We start from the raw sequence: 25,602 nt of genomic DNA, 5'->3' as shown, positions 1-25,602 counted from the left end.
ATATTCTGATAGTTTCTTGTCTTATTTAACATTCTTTTATTAATCACATCAGTATTGATGCCTTTCCTGACTGTTCTGTATAAAACACCAGACACTTCCAACCCTTTAATTTCATTTGTCTTTTATTTGATTTCTTCTTGAAGCAGACTTTGCTCTTCATTAATGTGAGTGAGTGTGTGTGTGTGCAGCATGGGCACACATGGGCATGTGTAGCCAACTACTTATTAGAATATATAAATTTTTGTTAATTGCCAAATACCTATTTTGTGGAATAGTGTGACATGTTGATGCCCAATGAGTGAAAGAATAGTACTCTTTTTTGGTATATAGAGAACTTTTCAAACAGTTTAGAAAGTGAAACTTAACTTTTGAGGGTATTGGTGTACTCTTTAAGGGTGAGGAAATTGGGGCTGGAGAGATGACTCAGTGGTTAAGAGCACCAACTGCTCTTCCAAAGATCCTGAGTTCATATCCCAGCAACCACATGGTGGCTCACAATCATCCGTAATGAGATCTGATGCCCTTTTCTGGTGCATCTGAAGACAGCTACAGTGTATTTAGATATAATAATAAATAAATCTTTAAAAAATTAGTAATTAAAAAAAAGGGTGAGGAAATTGGAACTCCTGATTATCCACTTTATACTAAAATATAAATTATAGCTGGGCTTCTGCTCCTTTCTTTTACACTACTTAATGTGTAGAAGGCATGAACAGGAAATAAGGTAATAGGCATTTCTTAGTTTTGTTGCCCTGTCATTTCCCTGTTGGATTCTAGTTTTCCTCACCAATGATTGAGATGTCTGAGCAATGATCTGAGAGTCCATTTACGTGTCAGTAGAGGCACATTAAATATGAGATCTAACAGTCAAAGATTGAAAGGAAATCCTGCATATTAATACTGCTGTTTACTTAATTTAACACCCATAGTTTGTTTCTTTTTAGTATATTGAGTGCTTGTACTGTGCCAGACTCTGGGGATTCAGTGATTAATAAGAAAGCAACTTCCCCCTCCAACTGTGAAGCTTTAGTTGCATTCAGAATGAAAGGCTATTTATTAAATAGGTCAACGTTAATATAGATTGACACATTACAAATATTTGTGACAAGAAACAACATGGTACTATAGATGTGTGTAAGAAGGGGAAGCTTTTTGAAGAAGTCATTTATGTTATTGAGGCCTTCAATAAATAGGCAGTGCCTCAGCATACTTAAGAGTGAAGGAAAGACATAGGCTTTTCAAGATCCTGAAAGACATTCAGGTCAGAGTGATTGCCATTAAATAGTTGAATGTGGTAAATGTTTAGGATGAAGAAACTCAGGCTAAGGCACTAAATCACAGAGAAGGCTTAGAGGGGAGCATAAAGTGACCAGCTGTTTTAACAGCTGGATTGTTTTGGTTGTAGGGTGGAGAGTACAGCTGGAGAGTCAGGTACAGGACCAGTTGAGAGAATGTTGGTGATTTAGGTAGAAAGTGTATTTGTCTAAACTAGAAGAATGCTGTGTTGATGGAGAGACATGGATAATTGAATGGCAGAGCTATGAAGTAGATGCTATATTACATAGGACCTAATGATGGTGGACTGTGGAGAGAGACTGAAGAAGAGGGCCCAGAGATTACCAGGTAGTCTTTGGGTTGATGAGGATGCTGTTGCTGGAGATAGTCCCCGTCCCCTCCCCCCCACCCCCCTGAGACAGGGTTTCTCTGTATAGCCCTGGCTGTCCTGGAACTCACTTTGTAGACCAGGCTGGCCTCGAACTCAGAAATCTGCCTGCCTCTGCCTCCCGAGTGCTGGGATTAAAGGCGTGCGCCACCATGCCTGGCTATATTTGGGATTTTTTAAAAAGTATTTTATGTCACTACATGAGGGTACAAAATGTGAAGTAGCATTTGCTGTATAAATTTAATGAAAGAACTAAAGGGACAGATTTTAGAGTGACTAGTGAGATAGTTCAGTGACTGTCAGTGTACATTTGAGCTATTGTAGAGGTGTATTTAATTAGTATTCTGTTAAAACAGAATGCTAATTGATACTGGGATAACCAAGGTGAGAAAAAGAGAGAAAAGGAATAAAAGTAAGTAAATAATACAAGTAGAAAGTTAATGGATTTAAATATCAGTAATTATTAAATATAAATGGTCTGAAAATTGACAGGCCAGGATTGCCAAACTGGTAAGTATACTGTCAGAGCCTCAAAACAGGTTACAAGAGAGGTAGAACTTGGTATTCTGTATAAGACATACTAAATCTAGGATGGTTCTATTAATACCAAAGGGTCTTTTCCTTTTGGAAAAGAGCTACTGCTGTGAAGCTTCCTTTATAGTCCAGCACTCTTTGACGAACTAATCTGTTCTTACAAATCCTAACAGCAGCGTTACTCCTTCTCCATGAATCAGTCATCTCCTAGTGGGGCCACCTCTTAAATGTTCTATCACCAGACTTAACACACGAACCTTTATATAAGCTATAGCATCTCGCTAAGAATCCTTAGTGCTTGTCTCCTGAATTTCTTAGTCATACAAATAAATATACTTAGAATAGTTGTTTTATTCAATTTATCAACAGAATTCAATGTAATATACATCCTGCTCTAGGATGTTTGAGTGCCATGTTATTATCTTATTGACATCATTCCTTTTTAAAATTACATAGTATAAGGCACAGATATTGTAGAAAGTAATGTAAAGTTTGGGTGTCATTCTTCAAAAAGAAATTATTCTTGTAGAAGTTCCTTTGACTGGCCCTACCTCACCGTTGCCATCTCCGGGGAATGGGAGTGAACCTGCTCCCGGATCAGTTGCACAGCCAAAGAAAATCCGAGGAATTGGATTTGGAGACATCTTTAAAGAAGGCTCTGTGAAACTTCGGACAAGAACTTCCAGTAGTGAAACAGAGGAGAAAAAAACAGAAAAGGTAGTGTACTGGCTTGGTTCTCTCTCACTATAATATATACAGACCAAAAGTAACTTGTGGGGAGGAAAGAGTCTGGCTCAGTCTGTTATTGAGGGAAGTCAAAGCAAGACTCAAGCTGGAATGGAGACAGGAACCATAGAGTAAAGCTGTTTTCTACGTTGCTCAGGTAAGCACAGATTCCCATAGGAGCCAGCCATCAGAAAATGCTTCACAGATGTGATCCACAGGCCGCTCTGATGTCTTAGTGACTCTAGGTCCTCCTGGGAGCTCTCCCCTCATCACTAAGCATTTTTTTAAGATATAAAAGTTTGAAAGTTTGTTAATTTCCTTTTAGGGGTCATAGGGACTTATGAATGAGAAGCTTATGGGGAAACTTGAACTTTGTAATGGTTTGTAATTGTGTCTTGGTGTCATAAAATTAGGATGCTTATTAACTGGTAAGTCCTAGATAGACTTTTCTTAGTGGCAGCCATAAGGCCTTTGTTTATATCAGTGTAAATATAAAAAGGAAATATTTTCTCTTTGTCTTTTAAAGCTAAAATTTGTTATTTTTTAAATTTAATAGATACCTAAAATTGCGTTATTTTAAAAAGTGAATATTAAAAGAAATATTAAATTACCTAAGTGCTACTCCACTTTTCTCTGGATTATATGTGTTTGTTTGAGACAGGGTTTCTGTGTAGCCCTGGGCTGTCTTGGAACTCACTCTGTAGACCAGGGTAGCCTCAAACTCAGACCAGTCTGCCTCTGCCTCCCAAGAACTGAAATTAAAGGCGTGCGCCGCCACCTGGCTTTCCGGAGTCCCAATAGTAACTAAATTTACTAACATCACTTCTGAGTGATTGGATAATTTTATTAGCATTTTACCAGCATTTTAAAACTGGAGTCAAGTGAACAGTCTCTAGTTTATAAGATTTTGTTTCGGGGAGATGGCTGCAGGCTTGAACACTTCTTTGGAGGTCTCTGTCCCCAGCGTCTGTATTTTGGAGATACAAACTAAGCAGTTACTCCAGAGGAAATTAACTTAATCCCTGTAAGTCTCATTTTTAAAAATAGTTTCATGTGTGTGCGTGCCTGTGTGTATATGTGTGTTACATGTGCACACATGAGCCGGAGGATATCAGAAGAGGAAGCTGGATCCTCGGAAACTGGAGGTCTGTGTACATGAGCTGCTATGAGGATGGTGGGACCCAAACCTGGGTTTTTAAAAGCAGTAAGTGCACTTACCTGCCGTGCCATCTCCTGCAATTCTCATTTGTACCTCCCTTGCTCTTAGAAGTGTAAGACATTTCATTATTTACTCAATTCAGCTACGTTTCATTTGGCCGGTGAAATTCCTTGTTTTTCTCTCAAGATAGTGGTTTTCAAAAGTTTTCTTCTCTACCTGCTTGCTACATCGTTTTCTATTTAATTGTGAGGTGGATTCAGGAAAGAGCACTTCTGCTTCCTGTCCTTTCTGATCTTTGAGACTTAAGTGGCATTAAGATTTTAGGGCCTAGTCCAGTGTGATGATGTATATGTTTAAATCCCAGCACTCAGGAGGCAGAGTCAGGCAAACCTCTGTGAGTTTGAGACTTGTCTGGTCTACATCACAATTTCCAGGCCAGTTAGGACTGCATAGTGAAATGCTTTCTTTAAAAAAAAAAAATGTAAAGGAAAGACAGAATAAATTATGGGCTATAATGGACTGAACTCTCAGTTTTGTGACATTGTATTCTATAGCTTCTTGCACTATGAGGGATACTTTGAGCTCTAACATTTGATTAATGATGTTATATTAATATCCTGCCAGTCATAATTAATGATATCCACTACTCAGTTATTAGTGAGTAATCTCAGAGTTACATTACTTAATAAAGTAGAATAATACCATATTAAAAGATCTAGTTAAACCTGGGAGAAATTAAAGTGAGTATTTTGGAAGACACACACAGAAAAATAATGATAGATTAATTATCAGTATATTAGTATTTTTAACCATTGAAGACTGTTGTCATATATAATTCTGTCTATTGATACTCAAGGAAACACTTGTTGAAGGTGGTGCAGGACCTTCCATACTGTATGGAGAAATGTCTAAGTAGACTATATAAGCTTGCTGTGTTGGAGTACCTAAATATTTTCATTCAGAGAGTGCTAAATATTCCCTCTATTTCAGGGATGCATGGATGGGAGTGGTGTAGATGCAATACTCATATATGAAGCCTCAAAAATACATTGTATACTTGTAAGAAATTCTCAAATAATAGATAAGTAACATAAATTTACAAAACCCCCTCAGTGTCAAGGTTTAATGCTGCTAAGAGTGCATGCGGTTGCGGCTTTGTAGGTTGAGAGCTGAGCTTTAGGGCTGCAGTTGCTGCTTTGATGGCTTAGCTGCTTCCTAATGTAAAAACGAGATTGATAAGCCTCACTTGATGCAGAAAATTGTAAGGATTAAGTTTCAATATACATTTATTTTAGAAATTTTATTATTCAATCATAATGTGAATACGAGAGTATAGTTAATAGTTTTAGATTGTTTTAAAAAATACTGGCTATTGGGACTGGAGAGATGGCTGAGTGGTTGAGAGCACTGGCTGCTTTTCCAGAGGACCTGGGTTAGATTCTCAGCATCTACATGGTTACTCACAATTGTCTATAACTCCAGTCCCAGGGAATCCACTGTCCTCTTTGACCTCCATGGACACTCGGTGCACAGGTAAACATACATGCACGACACCTATCATGTAATAAAAATAGACTTACAGCCGTCTGTACTTCGAGCTCCAAAACTGTCTTTTGGCCTTTACGGTAGCTGAATTCATGTGCATGTTTCCACATGCAGGCATATATATACATACATTTACAATTAAAGTAAAATCTTAAAATATATTTTTAGACTTATTTGTTTTATGTGTGTGAGTGTTTTGCTTACACGTGTACCTGTGTACTACATGTATCCCTAGTACCTTTGGAGACCAGAAAGGGGGTTGTATCTTCTGAAACTAGAGTTACAGATGGTTGTGAGCCACCAGGTGGGTGCTGGGAATTGAACCGGCATCCTCTGGAAGAGCAACAGGTAGTCTCAACCACTGAGCCATCTCTCCCGCAGCCTCTCCCAGCCTTGAAGCAGGCTAATTCAGACCTTGCTGCCACTGAGAATGAGTCCACCGGGGTGGAACCTTCCGCCTACCCTGAGAGGCTGAACCTGTCTTCCTGAGGGATCCCTGACATAACCAACAACCTGTGGACTTAGACCTAATGCTAACAGCTCTGACAGACTAGTGCTAGCAACTTAGCAACAAAGCATCAAGAAGCCTGGTGTGGCAGGGGATGGGCCTCCCCGCTTTATAAGCACAGACTCTTAGTAAACATTGGGCCTTGATCGGAAATCTGTCTTAGTCTCTTGGTTTCTCTCGCAGTTCTCTCCCATACAGCTCTGGCCTCCCACGCCGGAACCCAGTTAGTGTGGCCCCAGGTGGCTACACTCCCCAGCTCAAAAAAAGTAAAGTCTTTAAAAAGTGTATTATTTTTATTTTAACTTAAGCTAGTTAATAGTGTCTTTTTCTCTTCTAGCCTTTAATCCTACAGCCTCTGGGATCTAGAACTCAGAATGTGGAGGTAACAAAACCAGACGTTGATGGCAAGATTAAAGGTAAGCTCTAAAATAAACCACTATAGTATAAATACGCTTTTATATTACTAACTCAACAGACGGACGTGTGACACTGTACTAATTCCCAGAATAGTGCATGAGGGTGAGAATTTTGTTGTGCTGTGTTTTAGATTTTAGACTCTCTCTGAAGTTTATCTATTCCTGATACATATCAGACACTGAGTAATATTTGAGTGATAGTGAAATTTTTTCTTAATGTTGACTATACGTTTTAAAATTATTTAACCTTTAATTGCTTATTGAGTATATTACTTAGCACAGAGGCTTAATAAGTACCTGCTACATTAATCAACTTGTAAGTCACAGTATTTACATTCTTTTGTTTCAGCTAAGGAATATTGTAGAACATTATTTCCCTATACAGGAACCAATGAAGATGAACTTACATTTAGAGAAGGGGAGATTATCCATTTGATAAGTAAGGTAAGATATTTTAGTGAGCCATCCCTCACAGCAGTACCTTCTTGCATTGCCTGTGGAGCATTAACTTCAGATGGGCTGGGACTTTATTTTTGTTTTGGGGTTCTGGGAACTTGGAACATAAATACAAGCTTATAAAGTGATTCTTTTAAAAGGTTTTTGTCTTGCGTATTACTTAAAATTGATATATTAAAAACCAGTGATCCGGGGCTGGAGAGATGTTTGAGCACCTAAGAGCACTTACTGCTCTTACAGAGGACCAGGGTTCAGATCCCAACACGCACATGGTTGCTTGGATCCATTGTAACTCTAGTTCCAGGGGATCAGATACCCTCTTTTGACTTCTGCAGGCATCAGACATGTGCATGATGCATTCACACATGTAGACAAAATATCCAAATGTTTAAAATAAGAAATCTGAAAAAGAAAAAGAAATGACCAGTGATCACATTATGTATTCCTTTATTAACTCCAAGAATTGTACAACCTAAATGTTTATTAGTAAGTAACAGGTGTGGGACTCATCTTCCCTTGTGAAATGGGTGAATCTATGGCAGGGGTACACACGCCACGCATGTGAAAGTCCAAGGACAACTTGCAGGAATTGGTTCTCTCCAGATTCCACACTGTGTGTCACCGGGTTTGAACTCAGGTTATCAGGCTTGATGGCAAGCCCCTCTATCTGCCGAGCCATGTTCCTAGTCTTAGTACACCTATTTTAAAGAAATAAATGATTGCTTAAATTAGGATAGATTCTAAGGCCATGTAAAAAAAGTGCTCTGCTGGACAGAATGTTATTACTTACAAGAGAATAATAAATATTTACCTTTTCTATAATTCTGTGATGTATTAAAACATTAAACCCAGATGTTTGTTTGTGTTTTTTTGTTGTTGTTGAAGGGGTCTTGCTCTGGCTAGCATGGACCTCCCTAAGCTGGCCTCAAACTCAGTGATCTGGGAGTTGTCAGCCACACCTAGGTATTAAACCCAGCTTTGTAACTCAGGCTGAAATTAATGTGCAGAGAATATTTTGTTCTAGGAAAACGTTATACTAGTGTTTAGGTTGCCTACCCCAGCCAGCCCTTGCCCTCCCTCTAAAGCTAATGGACTTCCTCACTTTCTTAGCTCATTGTGAGCTTTCCTCTCATTTAATGATAACTACCAGCTCATGCCTGCAGAGATAGGAACAGGATTATGGTAAATTTCACACACACACACACACACAGCTTCCATTAATGTAACTGTTTGGTTTGCATTTTAGGAGACTGGAGAAGCAGGCTGGTGGAAGGGTGAACTGAACGGTAAAGAAGGAGTGTTTCCAGATAACTTTGCTGTTCAGATAAGTGAACTAGATAAAGACTTTCCAGTAAGATTTGCTTTGTATTTTAATGATGATAATATGTTTTTTCAATAATGTTTTTTACATTTGCTACTAGACAAATTTCATAGTTTCATATGATTGTACATTTAAGTAACAATTGGTTTGCCATGAAACAGTATTATATTTTAGTCCTATATCTTATTATTATTATTTTTAAAGATTTATTTATTGTTATATGTAAGTACACTGTACCTGTCTTCAGACACTCCAGAAGAGGGCGTCAGATCTCATTACAGATGGTTGTGAGCCACCATGTGGTTGCTGCCATTTGAACTCGGGACCTTCAGAAGAACCGCTGAGCCATCTCTCCAGCCCCCTGTATCTTATTCTTGACATTTTCCTGAAAACCCCATTTCACTTGTTTACCTTTTCTGACTTGCCAAAAAGCTGGCTTTATATAAATTGAATATATTCTTAATTTTCTGAATGAAATTATTTAATGTTAATGAAAAGTATCAACTTAAGGTAATTTGAAGCTGAGCATGAGCCTCCTTATACAGGTTTTATTTCTGTATTAACAAAACACTGAATCATTCGTTTGTACTAGCTCGTCTGCCTTTTGATGCCTTGACACTTTGTCCACATGCAAGGCTGCCTTAGCTTACAAATCAGAAGGCAGAGCAGTTAGATATACACAGCCCTGTCATCTTCAGTTCCAGCCTATGTGAAGCACACTAATCCTTGGGGTCTTTAATTAAGTCCACCGCTGGCAATTCTAGAAGCTTAGCTTGTCTGAGGTCTTTCCTTTGCTATATTGCATTCAGTCTACTTTAGTCTTTCCTCAATGAGTGAGCGCTGTTTTTTCTGCATTTATTATGTTACTTTTTACAACTTGGAGCAACATAATTAAAAGTGTTAGAAACTTTAAAAGACTTTAAATAAAGTCTTAAAAGTGAATTAATGCTTAGAAATTGAGGGGAAAGGAGACTTTTGTCTTTAACTGTAACTATGAGAATTCTTCAGACTTAAGAAGGAAAGCTATGCCTGTCTACTTGCTACTCTTTATGTATTTTAAGTTTTTTTTTTTTTTTTAAACTTCGCTTTTACATTCTGCTCGAGTCATTATCCCTTTAATCACACCCCTTCTCACTAGACCCTTCCATTCCAGCAGGCCCTTCAGTTTCATGTTCGTAGTAGTTAGGTTTTGTCTGGAATCATCTGTATTTATTGCCATTGACTGGGGCTGGGGTTTATTTACTTGAGCCTTGAGCAAGGGCAGAAAAAAGCAGTGGCTCCAGCACAGAAAAAACGACACACCCTAAGGATCCATTCACTGCCTTTCTCTTCTCAGGGTTGGGGAGGGGTGGGGGGGGGTGAGAAGTGGGGGTGGGGAGGGTACCTTCTGAGCCCTCCTCAATGCATGGTGCAGTGCGGATGGGCTCAGTCTTGTGCACGTAGCCACTGCTGCTTTGAGTTCATGGATGCAATGCACGTCATATCCAAAACCAGCTCTTCACGGCACTCCTTCCCACGCCATGTCTCTCACATTCTTTCTGCATCTGCTTCTACAGTGTTCCCAAGCCTTTGTTGGGGGGCGTGAGACGAGACATGTAGACAACTTAGTGCTGAGTACTGACAAGTAGTTTATTCTCGGCACTAGCTTGTTTGTAGGTTGCTGAAAATAGAAACTGCTTTGATTAAGGCAGGGAGCAACACTATGAGTATACATTTTATATTTTGTCTGTATAGAAAACATCAGTAGTAGTTTCTCCACTGGGCCTATCTGTGACTCCCCCTCCATGTGTTTCTGACCAGGTTTGTATTCCTTAGCTACGGAGAAAGGCAAATTGATGTTTAGAAATGTAAAACTAATTAAATGAGCATGAAAACATTTTGCTCATCAAGACTTTTTGGTCTTACCTAATTAATTTTTAAAAAGTATTTGACTAACTTTTGATCAAGGAATCTGTTCGGATGTAATAATATATATATTTTAGTGACCCTTTCTAGAGTTGTCACATTTTTAATATTTTATTATTTTTGGCAAGAATGAGATGAGAAACAATATAATTTAGATTAATTCATCTTACCTTTAAATAGTTAATTAATTTTAATTCTTTCCCCTCTCCCCAGAAACCAAAGAAACCACCTCCTCCTGCAAAAGGTCCAGGTTTGTAAAAACAACAAAAGCATTGTTTAGTTTGTTATTTTTCATATTTTTAAGTTAAAAAACCAATAAGGGTAGACCATTGAATTTTATGAGCAAATTCAGTCAAAATTAATATTAAGATATTTTAAATCTGTACAAAATTAAATGTTCACTTGCATTAAATGTTCATCAATATCTTTAAAAGTACAAATGATATACAGTCAGGGATGGTGGTACACATTTGTAATCCCAGCACTTTTAGAATTGTAAATTTGCCAGGCGGTGGTGGCTCACGCCTTTAATCCCAGCACTCAGGAGGCAGAGGCAGGCAGATTTCTGAGTTCCAGGCCAGCCTGGTCTACAAAGTTAGTTCCAGGACAGCCAGGGCTACACAGAGAAACCCTGTCCCGAAAAACCAAAAAAAAAAAAAAAAAAAGAAGTTCAAGGCAGCCTGGACTACATAGTTAGACTCTGTCTCCAAAAATAAAATAAACCGGGGATCTTAGAGGTAGCTTGGGTACTTCAGTAATTGGAATATTGAGTTAATAAAGCTAATCCAGTTTAAATCTGTGTTAGAATGACATGGCTGAAATACTTAATTTTAAAAATTATGCATATGCTTGTTCTGTCTGTCTGTCTGTCCACCATGTGCACGCATTGCTGTAGAGGCTAGAAGAGGGCAGACACCAGGTCTACCTTCGGACTAGACTTACAGATGGTTGTAATAGCTGCCACATTGGCATGGGAATTTAACCCTGGGTCTTCTGGAGGACTACACCTCACTGCTTCGCTTCGCTTCTCTTCTCTTCTCTTCTCTTCTCTTCTCTTCTCTTCTCTTCTCTTCTCTTCTCTTCTCTTCTCTTCTCTTCTCTTCTCTTCTCTTCTCTTCTCTTCTCTCTTCTTCCTTTCCTTCCTTTCCTTCCTTTCCTTCCTTTCCTTTCCTTCCTTTCCTTTCCCTCCCTCCCTTCCTCCCTCCCTCCCTCCCTCCCTCCCTCCCTCCCTCCCTCCCTCCCTCCCTCCCTCCCTCCCTCCCTCTCTCTCTCTCTCTCTCTCTTTCTTTCTTTCTTTCTTTCTTTCTTTCTTTCTTTCTTTCTTTCTTTCTTTCTTCAGGTCTCACTTTGTAGATCTGCCTTGTCTTGAACTTGTTGTGGAGACTAGGCTGATCTATCTGCCTGCTATTGTCTCCTTAGTGCTGGGTTTAGAGGTGTGTGCCATAGTATCTGGCCCCATAGTCTACTTTTTTATTCATGTATTTATTTTGAACAAATGCTACTTTATTCAAGTATTCCTAGATACCTAAATACAGGTCAGAGATTTTGTGTGTGTGTGTTTTTCTTTTTGTTTTGGGTTTTTGTTTTCTTTTGTTTTTTCAGGACAGTGTTTTTATTATGTAGCTGAGGGTGAACCTTGAGGTAACTAGATAATTCATGTTAGCCTCAAGCTTAGGATCTTCTGCCTCTGCCTCCTGAGTGCCAGAATTTCAGGTGTGTTACAATTATGCCATCCCTGTTATATGGTTTGCAACTGAAATAAAACAAAGTCTTATATATAGATGCCAAATAAGGGAACACTAGTGGTGTTAATCCAAATATACATGAATAAATTATTTTGAATTCTAGTGTTTCTTTGAGTGCCAGGAATTACCATATTTTTGTTCTTTCTGTGTATATTATTTTTAAAAGTTAGTATTCACTTTCTTTCCTACTTCCCAGCTCCAAAGCCTGACCTGTCAGCTGCAGAGAAGAAAGCTTTCCCTCTAAAGGCTGAAGAAAAAGGTAAGGCTGACCCCCCTTACTCTTTGATCATCTTTTAAAGAAACATGACCACCTCAGTAGATCGTTTACACTTTCTTCATGTCCTTGCTGATTTCTACTCTGCACCACTAAAAGTTTTCCAGTAATGAGTATTGTGTCAAATTGATACGAAGTTAAACCTTTAATCTTACGGAATAGCGTTAGGATTAGGGTTAGGGTTAAATGAATCCTTCAGTAAGATGGAATATTTATTGTTTTATATTATGTATAAAAAACCTAGGTACTAGATAATGGACCTGTTATTTTTATAGTGATTTGGAGAAAATAAAATGTCAAAATCCTTTAGAATTTAACTATGGTGATTACTAGGTATTTTTTAATCTCATTGCATATGAACTTGGAAAGTTTTTCTAAGAAACCACTTATTTTGTCAACATTTTATATTGTTAAGTTTAGGAAAGTAAGAATTTAAAATATATATATATATAATAGATTGGCAGAACTTTGAATTTTGCTTCAGGATGGTTTTCTGTGTCCATGTTGAGAGTATAGTCTATTGTCTGTCTCTCGCCTAAATCATTGTGACTTAAGTGATTTTCCCTCTCTCCCTACCTCCCTTGCTCCCTTGTTCCATCCCTTCTTTCTTGTATTTAGTTTTTTTGTGATAGAAAGTTGAACCAAGGGCTAGCAAGATTGACTCAGCAGGTAAAGTGCATTGCTGCACAAGCCAGATGAACTGAGTTTGGTTCCTGGAGCCTACATCACGGTTGTCCTGTGACCTACATACATGTACTGTGGCATGTGTGACCCCTATCATGCACTCACGTACTCAGAAATAATGAGAAGAAAGGATAACAAACCAAAAGTATAAGTTCTCTTATGTACCTTTTTCCCCCCTGTAGGCACAGTCTCCTCAAACATTCTGCATCTGAGTAGTGTATTGATTATGACTGGTGGTAATATTTATAACTGACATGCTGTTATCTTCAAGAGTTCATACTGTTCAGTTTGCTATATGTTGTACATTTTGTTGGGTGGACCACTATGCAGTGCTATGTATCCACCATTGTGCCATCAGAGTAGTTAGTTTGTCCTGGATGTCCTCTGCAATCTCTGTTTTCCCTTTTCCTAACCTTTGGCAGTCACTTTTTTCTCACCTGTTTCTATACTTTTACATTTCCAGTTATTCATAGTATGTAGTCATTTTTATTGCCTTCTTTCATTTATTATGTATATAAAAATCTACCTGTGTTCTTATGACCTGGCACCTCATTAAATGCTTTTACTACCGTTTCATTGTGTGTATCATACTCAGTAAGGAATATTTTGGTTGGTTTTAAGTTTTTGCAGTGTCAGTAAAGCTGATGTTAACATGTATGTAGATTTTTGTGTGAATGTACATTTTAGTTCATTTAAATAAATACCAAGAAACAATACCAAGGATGAAATAAATACCAGTGATCGCTGGATCATTTGGTAAGTGTTTCCTCTTGTAAGCAACTGCCAAACTATTCCCAAAGTAGCTATACAATGTTGTATTTCTACCAGTAGTGAAAGATTGTTTTGTGTCCTTGGCAGCATGTAATGTTTTCTTTGTTTTGAATTTGTATTCTGGGAGTTGTGTGATGCTGTCTCATGTTTTTCACTTTCCTAATGACATCTGATATTGAACATCTTTTCATGTGCTTATCAACTATATGTTTGGTGAACTGTATGTTAGATCTTTGTCTGTTTTTTTTTTCCCCCCGAGACAGGGTTTCTCTGTGTAGCCCTGGCTGTCCTGGAACTCACTCTGTAGACCAGGCTGGCTGGCTTCAAACTCAGAAATCCGCCTGCCTCTGCCTCCCAAGTGCTGGGATTAAAGGCGTGCGCCACCACCGCCTGGCTGTTTTTTGTTTTTTTAAATCAGTTTTTTTTTTTAAATTGAGTTTAAGAGTTCTTTGTTTATTTTGAGTAGCTGCCTTTCATCACACGTAGTTTTTACAAACACCTTTTCCATTGTGTAGGTGCTTATATTTCTTGTAGAACAGAATTTTATTTTCTTTTTTCTGGAATTTTTTTTTAAAGAAATGGATTAATATGCGTGTATATGATTTGTGTGTCAGTGCTAGGGGTATGTATGTGATTGGAGGACAACTTGTGTAAGTTGATTCTCTCCTTTCACCATGGGTTCAAGTTACCATCATACTCAAGGCCATTTCTGTTTCTGTCTTTCCTGTTTTATATTATAGGGATTTTATATTGTAGGATTGTATGTTTTTTTCTTTATATTTAAAACTATGACTTGTTTAGAGTTTTGTTTAGCTTCTTTAGCCTGTTCCAAAGACACTTTACAGGCAGCAGAAGGAAGTCAGATGGCCTTGATACTGTTGCCGAGATGAAGGCAGACACAGGCGTGTAGGATGCTCAGCTGTGCAGAGTACCAGAGTGAGGGCTCTACACTGAGAGAGCACTTGGATTACTGTGAGGCTTTGCCTGAATGCTGTAGGAATAGGGAGTTAGAGAGTCCTGCCATTTAAGTTAGATGTGGAGGTCAGAGGAACAGTGAGAAAGCTCAGAGTATCAGGGGAACATGGGTTCTGTGTCTCAGGGCAGAGGATTGCATCAGGAACATGATTCGAAATAGAGTACAGTAGTTTGTTAAGACAGGAGAAGGATTCTTAAGGAAGAGGGCTAGAAGGAGGGGTAAATTAAGCAAAGACCCCTTCCTGCTATTTTCTATAAAACATTTTTTTAGTATTTTCTAGAAATTCAGATTTAGCTATCTGTTAAAATGCTATAGAGGGTTCTACTTGACTATGGCCAGAAATAGGAAGTTTTGTATTTTTCTCCTAGTGGTATAGGTATTTGATACATTATTAAATTTTTGAGGTCATGTAAAAATAGACTTTTAGCCAGGCATGATGGCTCACACCTTCAGTGTCAGCACTTTGGGAGGCAGGAGGATTTCTGTGAGCTCAAGTCTAGCCTGGTCTACATGGTAAGTTCCAGGATAGCCAGGACTAGATAGAAAGACCTTATCTTTTTAAAGAAAACAAACAAGCAAGCAAACAAACTTTTACCTTAAAGGATGATCAGATTGCCGTTTTTCACAAGCTGTAAGGGAATAATTATATACATGGAAGAATACTTGCAGTGTACTGTATTTTGTAAGTATTTGCCTGCATGAGTGTTCGTGCATGGTATGTGTGACTAATCCCAAGGATGCCAGAAGAGGGCATTAGATCCCTGGACCTGGAGTCACAGTGAATTTATTCATGTAGGTTCTGGGAACTAAACCTTGGTCCTCTGCAGGAGCAGCCAATGCTCTTAACTGCTGAGCCAGCTCTCTAGCACCTATGTTGTATACTTTTGTGAAATTTTCAGTTTTAAATGCTATTGGTTCAAGTTTAATATTCACTAGTTTCTGTTTAGCAGGAAACTTTTTAGACTTTCATACACATTGTTTTCTCAAAGACAAATAATAGTTCAGTGCTGGGCCGAAGTTTACTGTGTTTTTAGTTGTGACTGTTACATTCACTCCTGGACTAGGGATTTGAACTATGTGTACAGATGTTCTGTTAATGTTTGTGCTTAGTGCCTGAAACATAAGGAAATGAATATGCTATATGTAGTGTGATGTATGTAAGTGTTTGCTGCCTTTTTGTTGGTTTTTAACGAATGTGGCAGACAGTTATTCATAATACAGTTCTTTAAGCATTTTTGCACTATTAAGAAATATCTATTCATTGAATTACTTCATAAAATAGTGTTATCACTCCTAATAGCAAGCGAAGACTACTGGAAGCATAGCTTAAGAAAGCATGTGTTATTTCTAATCAGGTTTTTAGTGAGTTCTGGCTCCCATGGATCATTTTTTAAAAGGTTCTTAGACACATTAAAGTGCAACCGCCAAACAGTGCATACTTGTATAGAATATGAAGGTTAATAATGGTCTCTGCCTCTCGTTTTTCCAGCTGGCAATATGAAAAACAAAGCTAAACAAGTTTTTATTATTATTAAATATTTTTTTTTAATCATCAGATGAAAAATCACTGTTAGAACAGAAACCTTCTAAACCAGCTGCTCCTCAAGTCCCGCCCAAAAAGCCCACTGCACCCACCAAAGCCAGTAACTTACTGAGGTCGCCTGGAGCAGTGTACCCAAAGCGGCCAGAAAAGCCAGTCCCTCCGCCACCTCCAGCAGCCAAGTAAGCCGTTCCTAATTTAGAATTCGACGTCAATTAACTACCTTTGACCTACAGAGCTCTGTTACCTTTCAAAGTTTAAATATCTGTTCCCCGTACATTTATCTCTTTGTTAATTAATTTTGTTAAGTGTTAATCATATATTTAGAATAAATGAATGAAACTTTACATTTCTGATTTTGTTGTGATCAATTTTAGGGTTAGCTCATGTTTATGCATAGTTTTTCAGAACAGATGGAAATTAGTGTTCTGTTACATAAAATCTTTAATGCCATTACATCATTATTTAAAAGTTCTATTTAACCTCCAAGTGATTTTTGAATGTTTGTTTTCTCATTTCAGAATTAATGGAGAAGTTTCTATAATTTCTTCAAAGATTGATACTGAGCCAGTATCAAAACCAAAGCTAGATCCTGAACAATTGCCAGTTAGACCAAAATCAGTAGACCTTGATGCCTTTGTAGCCAGGAACTCAAAAGAAACAGGTAAGCCAGAATGGGCAAGATTAAAAAAGAACTCAGATGGATTTTAGAATCTTAGATTTGTGTATGCACCTTGCAGAAGTAAAGGATGGCAACTAGGTGAACTGGCTTAAAATTTAGTAGCCAGAGGACGATAGGTGGGCAGAACACAGTCCTGACTGAGCTGAGATTTCTTACTGAGAAGCAAAACATGAGTAGACTGACAGACATGCTTAGTACTTCATTATGTCTCGACTGTTATGTAATGACCATATCTTTTACATTTGTTGGAGTTGAGTACCTTTTGGTTTTTAAGATTTGAAAATGAGGAACTAGAGAGATGGCTCAGTGGTTAAGAAAAAGTACTGGCTGCTCCTCCTTAAACCACATGAGCTCACAACTGCCTGTAACTAGTTCAGGGGATCTGAAGCCCTCTTCTGGCTACAACCTGTACCTGCTTTTTAAAAAATACTAGGATGGCATAGACTTTCAGTGCTAGCAGTAGTTGTAGTTTATAAAACTTACAAATCTCTGAGCAGTGGTGGCGCACGCCTTTAATCCCAGCACTTGGGAGGCAGAGGCAGGCACATTTCTGACCAGCCTGGTCTACAAAGTGAGAGCCAGGGCTACACAGAAAAACCCTGTCTCAAAAAACAAACAAACAAACAAAAAACCCCCCAAAAACCTTAAAAAATCTATCTGGAGAAACCTGTTATCTACAAGAAAATATTTTTATTATCAGTAGGCTTCACGTTTACCAAATAGTGTTTCTTTAGATTTAGTTTGTTGGTTTGTTGGTTTGTTTTTTGTTTGTTTTTGGCCATCTTGTGTTTGTCCATTCTTCTGGTTCTCTATACAGTGGGAAGGTGGAGAGCTGGAAGCACAGACATCTTGGTTAAGTTCTACCTTTTAAGAATGTTAGAGCGTCATTACTTTGTGGAACTAGATATTATTTCATATAAAATTTTACATTTTTAAATTTCTTACATTTCTTAAAGGACTTTTTTACGTATGTTTTTATTTTTATTGTAACCCTAGGAAATAGATGCTGTTTCCTCCATTTTATATGATAACAGAGTGAGCCACAGACACATCAGTACTCTCAATCACCAATGAGGAGAATGCTACAGTCCGTGCATATAGAAAAGTGCTCTGATGGCTCTGTCAAAAGTCTTAGTGCCATAGAGGACTGTTGAGCTTCAGGCTCAACTTCAACAGTAACTACACTTTATAATCCCGTTTTTTTCTTGTTTCATTTCCATTTATCAATGCAAAGGCTTTATCTTCAGTTCACTTAATCAGTTGATTTTAATGTTTTATAAATCCCTTTGTCATATTTGGATCCACCCTTCTCTAGATGGTGCTACAGTACCAATATTTGAGAATTGTAATCAAACTATAGTTTAAAAAGGTTCACCAAAATATATATACTCTTTGTATTTCATTTGTTAAAATTGATCTTATTTACTATTAAATAATAAATGAAAAATGATCTAAAATATCCATTATTTTTGCAGACATTAGTAGTAAAATGATAGACTTCTCATAGCTTATGTTTTTATATGTACTCATAATGTAACCAGCAACGTGTTTTCAAAAGTAATAATTCATGAAAACTTGGTTATTTATGTGAATTTAATGCTTTAAATAAACATCTGTTGGGATTATCTTTCACATTTTTCCAATTTTTGTGATCTTTATCACAAAAGTCTTAAATTTGGTTGTTCCTTTGGGGATTGAAGTTTGTTTTTATATTACTTTGTATCACTCTATTTGGTTTTAAAGTAGTAGACGTTTTAAAACACTTTAGATGAAATAAACTTTTGATTTTTAAAAGAAAGCCCCCCCCCCCTTACATGTCTGTATGTGTGTCGCTGTGTGGGTATATATGTGAATTCAGGTTCCTTTGGAGGTCAGAGATACAGGATTCCCATGCAGCTGAGGTTATAGGTGGTTTGTGAGCCAGCTCATGTGCTTGCTGGAGACTCATCTTGGATCCTCTCTAAGAGAAGTGTGTACTCTATTTTGTTGATTAAGATAAGGTCTCTCTTCGTAGCTCTGGCTATCTCATAACTTGCTACGTAGACCAGGCTGGCCTTGACCTTACAGAGGTCCACCTGCCTTTGCGTCCAGAATGCTGTTCAAGCCCTTAACTGCAGAGCCTCCTTTCCAAGCCCTCAAGTTTTCTATACACTCACCAACAGTCTTTTAAGGTTTGTAGTAGAAACAGTTTGTTTATATCAATGGTGGTTGTTTACTCTTCATATAATAGAATAGAAGGGCCTTGTAGAACAGAGTTGGAGAAGTTGCAGTTTTTGGCTTAAGGTTGTTTTCTTTAATAAGGAAACAGTGGTTTAGAGATACTGAAAGTGTCACACGGCAGGAAATCAGCAGTAAACTTGTAAGCAACTGTTCTTGGTTCTTTTCACTTAACTTGGTTAACTTTGGTGGTGTGCCACGTTTTTGCTCTGTCTTCAGTAATTATCAATTTTGGGAATTAAGTAAAAATACTTTACTGAGCAGCTGTGACATCCTTAACAGTGTTCTAGACACGCGTTCTTTGCCAGGTTAAGAGGCCTCACTGACGGCAGCAGATAGGCTCTCTTATCATATCATATCATATCGAACAAAATGTCTACATGTGTGACTTTGATATATATTTCCTTAGGTAAGTTGAGTTTTTGTGCACATTTGTTTTCACCTTGCCAGCTACTTGTGTACCTTGAGGCCAGCTGTGCAATTATCCACTGGTAGTCATGTTGCCACTCAAATGCTTGAATTTTGATGAATTTTCTATTTTGGACATTTCAATCTGTCCTTATAGAAGTTTTCTACCTCTTGTGTGAGTTTTGGGTTGAGTACAACTTGAGATATAGCATTAGGGCGGAACAGTTTCTAAGTGTCAGAACATGTAAACCAGGGCTGGAGAGATGGCTGGGTGATGAAGAGAGAGCATTGCTCTTGCAGAACCGTGAGTTTAGTTCACAGCACCCACATGGACAACTCACAACTGCTGTAACCCCAAGTCCTGGGGTAGCAAACCCTCTTCTGAGTGCTTCTATTCATGTGGGCATAACCTACACACAGACACATTCATGGAATTAAAAATAAAACGTATATCTTTTAAAAGAAGAAAATGTAAAACAGACAAATCCCTGGTACTGATAGTTGCCTTATCTTTTAAATAATGTAACGTGAAATAGTATGGTAGAAACCACTCTGACTTCGCTGGTAACTGTGGGGTTTTGTTTAGTAGCCGAGTTGTAAGCAGATTTATTCCTCAGATCACTTTTCTTGCTTTACTTGTGACCAGATGACCATGTTTACCTCTGTCCCCCTGGAACATGGGATGGGAAGTTACTGCGGACGTTTTGTCCTTCAGCCCGTCGGCAGTTTCTAATCAAGCTCACACTGTTTCTGCTCTGACCTATGAAAGACTTGATTTCTTTACCTTATTCTCACAGATAATTTCCTATTTATAGAGCTACAAATAAACAGTGATGTATATATGGAAATAGAGATGCTTTAAAAAAAAAAGAGTCATTCCTAGAATATTCATTTGAGTTTCTTTTTTATTTAATGACATGGAGTAATTTCAATTCCCTGACCAGTATGTTATAAGTAGCAGTGCTGTCATTGCAGTGCTCTTGGGAACCGCCTTCAGTTTCTTCCCCTTTCTCAAATGCTTCATCAAAAATTAATTTTAAATAAATAAAATGAAATGAAATAAAAATAGATCTTAATAAAAATCTCATTTCCATTACCAATTAATTATAAGTTAAAATGATTCAGATACTTCTAAAATAACTCTTCTACCAGCAAAAATATTTTTTAAATTAGTTTTAGAATAGTAGATAGAAAATGTACTAGTAGCATTATAATTACATTGAGAAGTTCAGATGAAGTGTGCTTTGATATAAGCATATTATCTCTTTTGATTTTTTTCCCTCTGTGATAAATTCTTTTAAGATTGCAAGTAAATCTTTGTTATATATATTTATGAGATTCCAAGGCATCCGTGATATTGTTGAATTATACTTTCTCTTACCATCATAGTTTATTTACTTTTCTTTGAATTATTTTTAATACTCAAGTATTTTTTTCAGGAAGAATTTATTATGGAACTTTTCAAATAAGGCTATTATTAAGTAGTAAACACATACAGTGAAATTTGTATCCAAACCATATCAAAACGGTATTGTGATTCCTAGTAATGATTCTTTTGTCTAGATCATGGAGTTAACATAGGCATTAGTGTCTCATACATACATACATACATACATACATACATACATACATACATACAATCAGACAGACAGACAGACATACAATGAGAGATCTCAGAGATTGCATTGAATCAAATTTATAGTGAATTATTTAAATATACTATTTGCTTTTTGAGATATTTTTATTTTATAGTATCATACAATTAAAATCACCTTTATCACTATAATGCATTAAACAATAGAACTTCACTATGCAATGGTGGAATTTTAGTTACAACTATCTTATGAGATGTTAGAAATTGATCTGTACCCATGGCCTCTTAAAATAATAAGCTGTCCTTTTAGAAACTGTCTTCGTGTTGTTCAGTGAGTAACATAATATGGCTTAAAAATCTTAATGTATATTGAAATTGATAGTAATTAAAATCTTTTCTTTTGAAAGACAAAGGAGTAAGTCAGATGTATCTAATAGTACAGGGTTTGTGTAAGTTCAGATGGCCTGCAGCTACTAGACATTGAAATGCTTCTATTCATTCTACAACTGTTCTTTTTCTCCTGCTTTGTAAAATAATTTTTTTGATTTAGTCTTTTTTCTAGACATTCCTATCCTTGACTTTTCTTTCCAGATTTTGTTTCCTAGCCTGTTTGCCATGTTTCCTCCCTTCTTACGTGTCAGGAAATTATCCTACCCTTCTCCATTTTGGTAAGATAACAATTTATAAAAGAAATCAAAGTAGTATATTCAATATAAGTAGGTGGTGCACATCAAGCTGTGTAATTCTGCTGAAAGTGTACGTGTGTGTTTGTCTATTCTAACCCTTTTGGTTTTCCATTTTAAAATACAATCAAGTTTATTTTCAAAAACCTTTCTTGATTATAATTTAAAATACTCTTGATAATACATCTGCAAAAAATTGGCCACCTTACAAATCAGATTTCCCCCCCCCATAATTGGTTTCTTTGCTTGGCTTTTTAAAAAAGCATCCATGCCTTCCTCAGAACATAGAGCAGTGTAAGTGGCTGTTAGAGTGATGGATGTGACTAGAGAGTTGATGCCTTTTATGCCATTTTCATAGTGTGAGTCTGTTGTTAACTAATTGTAGATTACATATCAAGGCTTTAGGTGTATCATAAATCTAAAATGTGCACTATTCTCTTTTATCTGATATCTTAAATGGAGAACCTGAGAGAGTTTTAGAATGTAAAATTGTCTTGGTGTTGTAACCCTAAATTGGATGTATGAAGGCATTTTACATGAGTATGCTGTGCTTTGTAAATCTACATTTAAAAAATTTACCCTTTCTGTTTCATTTTTCTTTAATTTCTTCCACATTTTTCTGTTTTTTTTTTTCTACAAGTTGCTTACATATGCATTTGAAAATTATTTCTTTGTCAAAATAGTAGAATTTTACTCTTTAGAGTCTTTTTACGGGTAACTAATGCACATTTATCATTTAATATATTTATAACAGTTATTTTCTTTAACATATTTATAAACAGAATGATATATGCTTACATTTAAACCAACCTTTTAGATTATGTAATTCATTTTCTATTCATGAATGTTACTTATTTCATTCTGTGGTTGCTATAGTCTATAATTATCAAGATCAGAAAATTAAGGTTTTTTTGTTTTGTTTTGTTTTTAAATTATAGCTTCAGTTTTGATGTTTGTCTAGGATAGAACACACAAAGCTTAATAGTTAGCCAGTCTTTTCAGTTATACAGTGCACATTTCCAAATGATGACTCTCTCCCATGTACTCACCATCTCTTAAATAGAAATCCTATAGATCTGAAGTTGATAAAGATGAGTATGTTTAGGTCTAAAGAAACATCAGATCACTGACTTTGAACATATAAGTGTCTGATAAGTCTTGACAACTGCCAGACAAATGCTAATGAGAAAGATGAGTCTCCTAGAAGATTGAGATACTTTGGCTATGGTTAATAGTCCTAGTTTGTTATCTGAGCTGCAGGAACTTACACTGATCATGGCAGGAACTGGAATTTACAAAAGAGTTTTGTGCTGTGAGTAGACATCTGATCTTTGGAGTAATAACAGCTTGTTTAAGATTTTCTGGCTACCCTTGAAAACGCCAGGCAGTATATACTATTGTTTAAGAGGTATGAATTACTGTATATGCCTTTTATGCTGTTAAACACAAATTATTTGGTCCAGGGTCAACTACCCTTTGATGGTCAACTAGCTAGCCTTTGATTGATGGCCAAAAAATAAATTAGTGATCTATGTAGCATTTACACGTGGTGTCTGATTTACCTTAGATACATCATTAACTGTGATTTTCATATAATGTCTTCAGTTCTGTTTGAGTCCTAATTATAACATCTTTACATGTTCATGTAACTAAATCGTAACTCCACTTTACATTGAGAATACATGGAAAGCAACAGGGTATCAGATTCAGTTCAGGCCTTCAAATTTGATATTAGTCTACAGTGTGAAGTGTAAAATGCTATACATGTAAAAATTATCTTAAGTTGTAATTAAGAGTTTAAATAGATTTTTAAAAATGTGAGAACTTCAAATGATAGCTTTTTATTCTACTGCAGTTCATGGTACAGAATTCTTCCTATAAGAACTTCTTGTTGAGCCTGACTCTATTGAAAACAGGTCTTACATGGTTAAAAGGTCTCTATCTGGTAGAAAGATTGACTTTTGTTGTTGTTGTTGTTGTTTTGCTTTTGTTTTTGTTTTTAATAAGAGCATGGGTGTTGTTTTCCAAATGCATATATAAAGCACTGGTCAGTTTGTGAGCTCTTCAACTTAGTGTGGCTTGTAATTAACTCATGGTGTAAGTAAGAAACCAGAAATACAATTTTTTTGCCCTTCATAAGGAACAACTCTCTTAGTTGGTAATCTTATTTTTATTCTCTAGATGATGTAAATTTTGATGACATAGCTTCCTCAGAGAACTTGTTACATCTCACTGCTAATAGACCCAAGATGCCTGGAAGACGATTGCCTGGCCGCTTCAACGGTGGACATTCTGTGAGTTTCCCTTACTTTAGAAAAACGTAGAAGATAACAAAAGTGCTGAGATGAGAATGAACAGGCTTAGAGCCATACCCAATTTTAAAACTCTGGAAGACAGCTTTATGATTTTTTTTTTTATTTAAGAAAATGCAGGAAAAGAGGTATGCTCAGTTCCATAGGATATTGCCTGAAAGTTTCCAGATTAGAAAATAGAGTTGCCTTGAGACCACAGTCACAGAGCACATCAGGGTCAGTGAGCAGTGGGTACAGACTTCAGGAAAGGAGGTCCTTTCCTCACCTCTTGGTAATTCCTTCTTCCATAGTATTTGTTCTTATAGTTTAGTAACTTCTTTTCATGCTTTCTATTTGTTGTTTGGAATGCAAATCTACTTCAGTGTGTGTGTGTGTATGTATGTATGTATGTATGTATGTACGTACGTACACACACACTGTTAATATGAACCCAGTTTATGACCATCGTGTTGCTTTAAGATTTCCTCAGTGGAGATACTTTTAATTTTGATGAGGAAAGCTAGTTTTCCCTTTCAGATATGCAGACATGCTGTTTAGCCTGATGTTATGTGACATCTTGTCCACAGCAGTAAACAGCAGGAACAGCAGCAGCTAAGTGGTGGGAATGTTGACTGTGTTGTGTAAATGCTGATTAAAGTTTTCTTTTTATAAAATTTGCGTCTTAATTTTTTTTTTCTTTTAAATGTTTAACATTTAGCCAACCCAAAGCCCAGAAAAAACCTTGAAGCTACCAAAAGAAGATGATAGTGGCAACCTAAAGCCTTTGGAGTTTAAAAAGGATGCAAGCTACTCTTCAAAGGTAGATCTATTGTGGCCCAAGATTTGGTTAGTTTTTAAGATGTGAAATTTAAGGTGCCTTTTTAGAAAATTTTTTCTTTCTTCCGCCAAGAAATAAAGTAATTCTTGCTGAAATAGCATTATTAAGCTTAAGACACACTGTCTTCTGTAGCTCTTAGGAATAGAAGTACTTACCTTATTCTAAAGAGTGCTATATGTTTCATATTTCCAAGGCATAGGAAATTGATTTTTATACCATTTAATTTTCTTATTAAACATATACTCAGGAATTAGTTTACATAAAATAATTTGGGGATGGGCCTGTTTTATTTTGAGATAGGTTCTCTCTGTGCAGCCCTGACTGCTCTGTACCGTCTTATGTTGACCAGACTTCCTCAGAAAACGTGTATTGATCCTCCTGCCTCCATCTCCATAGGCATGCTCAGCCGCTCTCATAAAGTAACTTCAGCCTACTTACCTGTGAGAGTTAGCAGATTGGAGTTATGGTTTGTCCACTCATTTTTTTTTAAGATTTATTTATTGATTTTTTATCTATGTGAGTGCACTGTAGCTGTACAGATGGTTGTGTGCCATCAAGTGGTTGCTGGGAATTGAACTCAGGACCTTTGGAAAAGCAGTCAAGTGCTCTTACTGCTGAGCCATCTCTCCAGCCCTTGTCTACTCATTCTTTACTTGGTTCTTGGCA

General features: G+C 36.9%; 1 protein-coding gene across 5 annotated transcripts in view; it reads left to right on the top strand.

The window, feature by feature from the left end:
- Cd2ap (CD2-associated protein) overlaps positions 1-25,602 on the top strand; it is a 127,821-nt gene that overhangs the window by 43,876 nt on the left and 58,343 nt on the right. For 2 of the 5 annotated variants that reach the window (XM_011246263.3, NM_009847.3), the window contains exons 6-15: positions 2,727-2,914; positions 6,473-6,551; positions 6,901-6,995; positions 8,254-8,358; positions 10,447-10,483; positions 12,175-12,237; positions 16,240-16,405; positions 16,745-16,887; positions 23,989-24,101; positions 24,817-24,918. In XM_011246263.3, the coding sequence (XP_011244565.1) occupies positions 2,727-2,914; positions 6,473-6,551; positions 6,901-6,995; positions 8,254-8,358; positions 10,447-10,483; positions 12,175-12,237; positions 16,240-16,405; positions 16,745-16,887; positions 23,989-24,101; positions 24,817-24,918 (1,091 nt within the window). Of the gene's footprint in view, positions 1-2,726; positions 2,915-3,666; positions 4,128-6,472; positions 6,552-6,900; positions 6,996-8,253; positions 8,359-10,446; positions 10,484-12,174; positions 12,238-16,239; positions 16,406-16,744; positions 16,888-21,715; positions 21,793-23,988; positions 24,102-24,816; positions 24,919-25,602 lie in introns of those variants that run through there. The other 3 variants (XR_001782031.2, XM_011246264.3, XM_011246265.3) reach the window with 3 other exon arrangements.

This window comes from Mus musculus, chromosome 17, assembly GCF_000001635.26.
Source record: "Mus musculus strain C57BL/6J chromosome 17, GRCm38.p6 C57BL/6J".
Lineage (NCBI taxonomy): Eukaryota > Metazoa > Chordata > Mammalia > Rodentia > Muridae > Mus > Mus musculus.
This window is presented reverse-complemented; position numbering and strand designations above follow the sequence as displayed.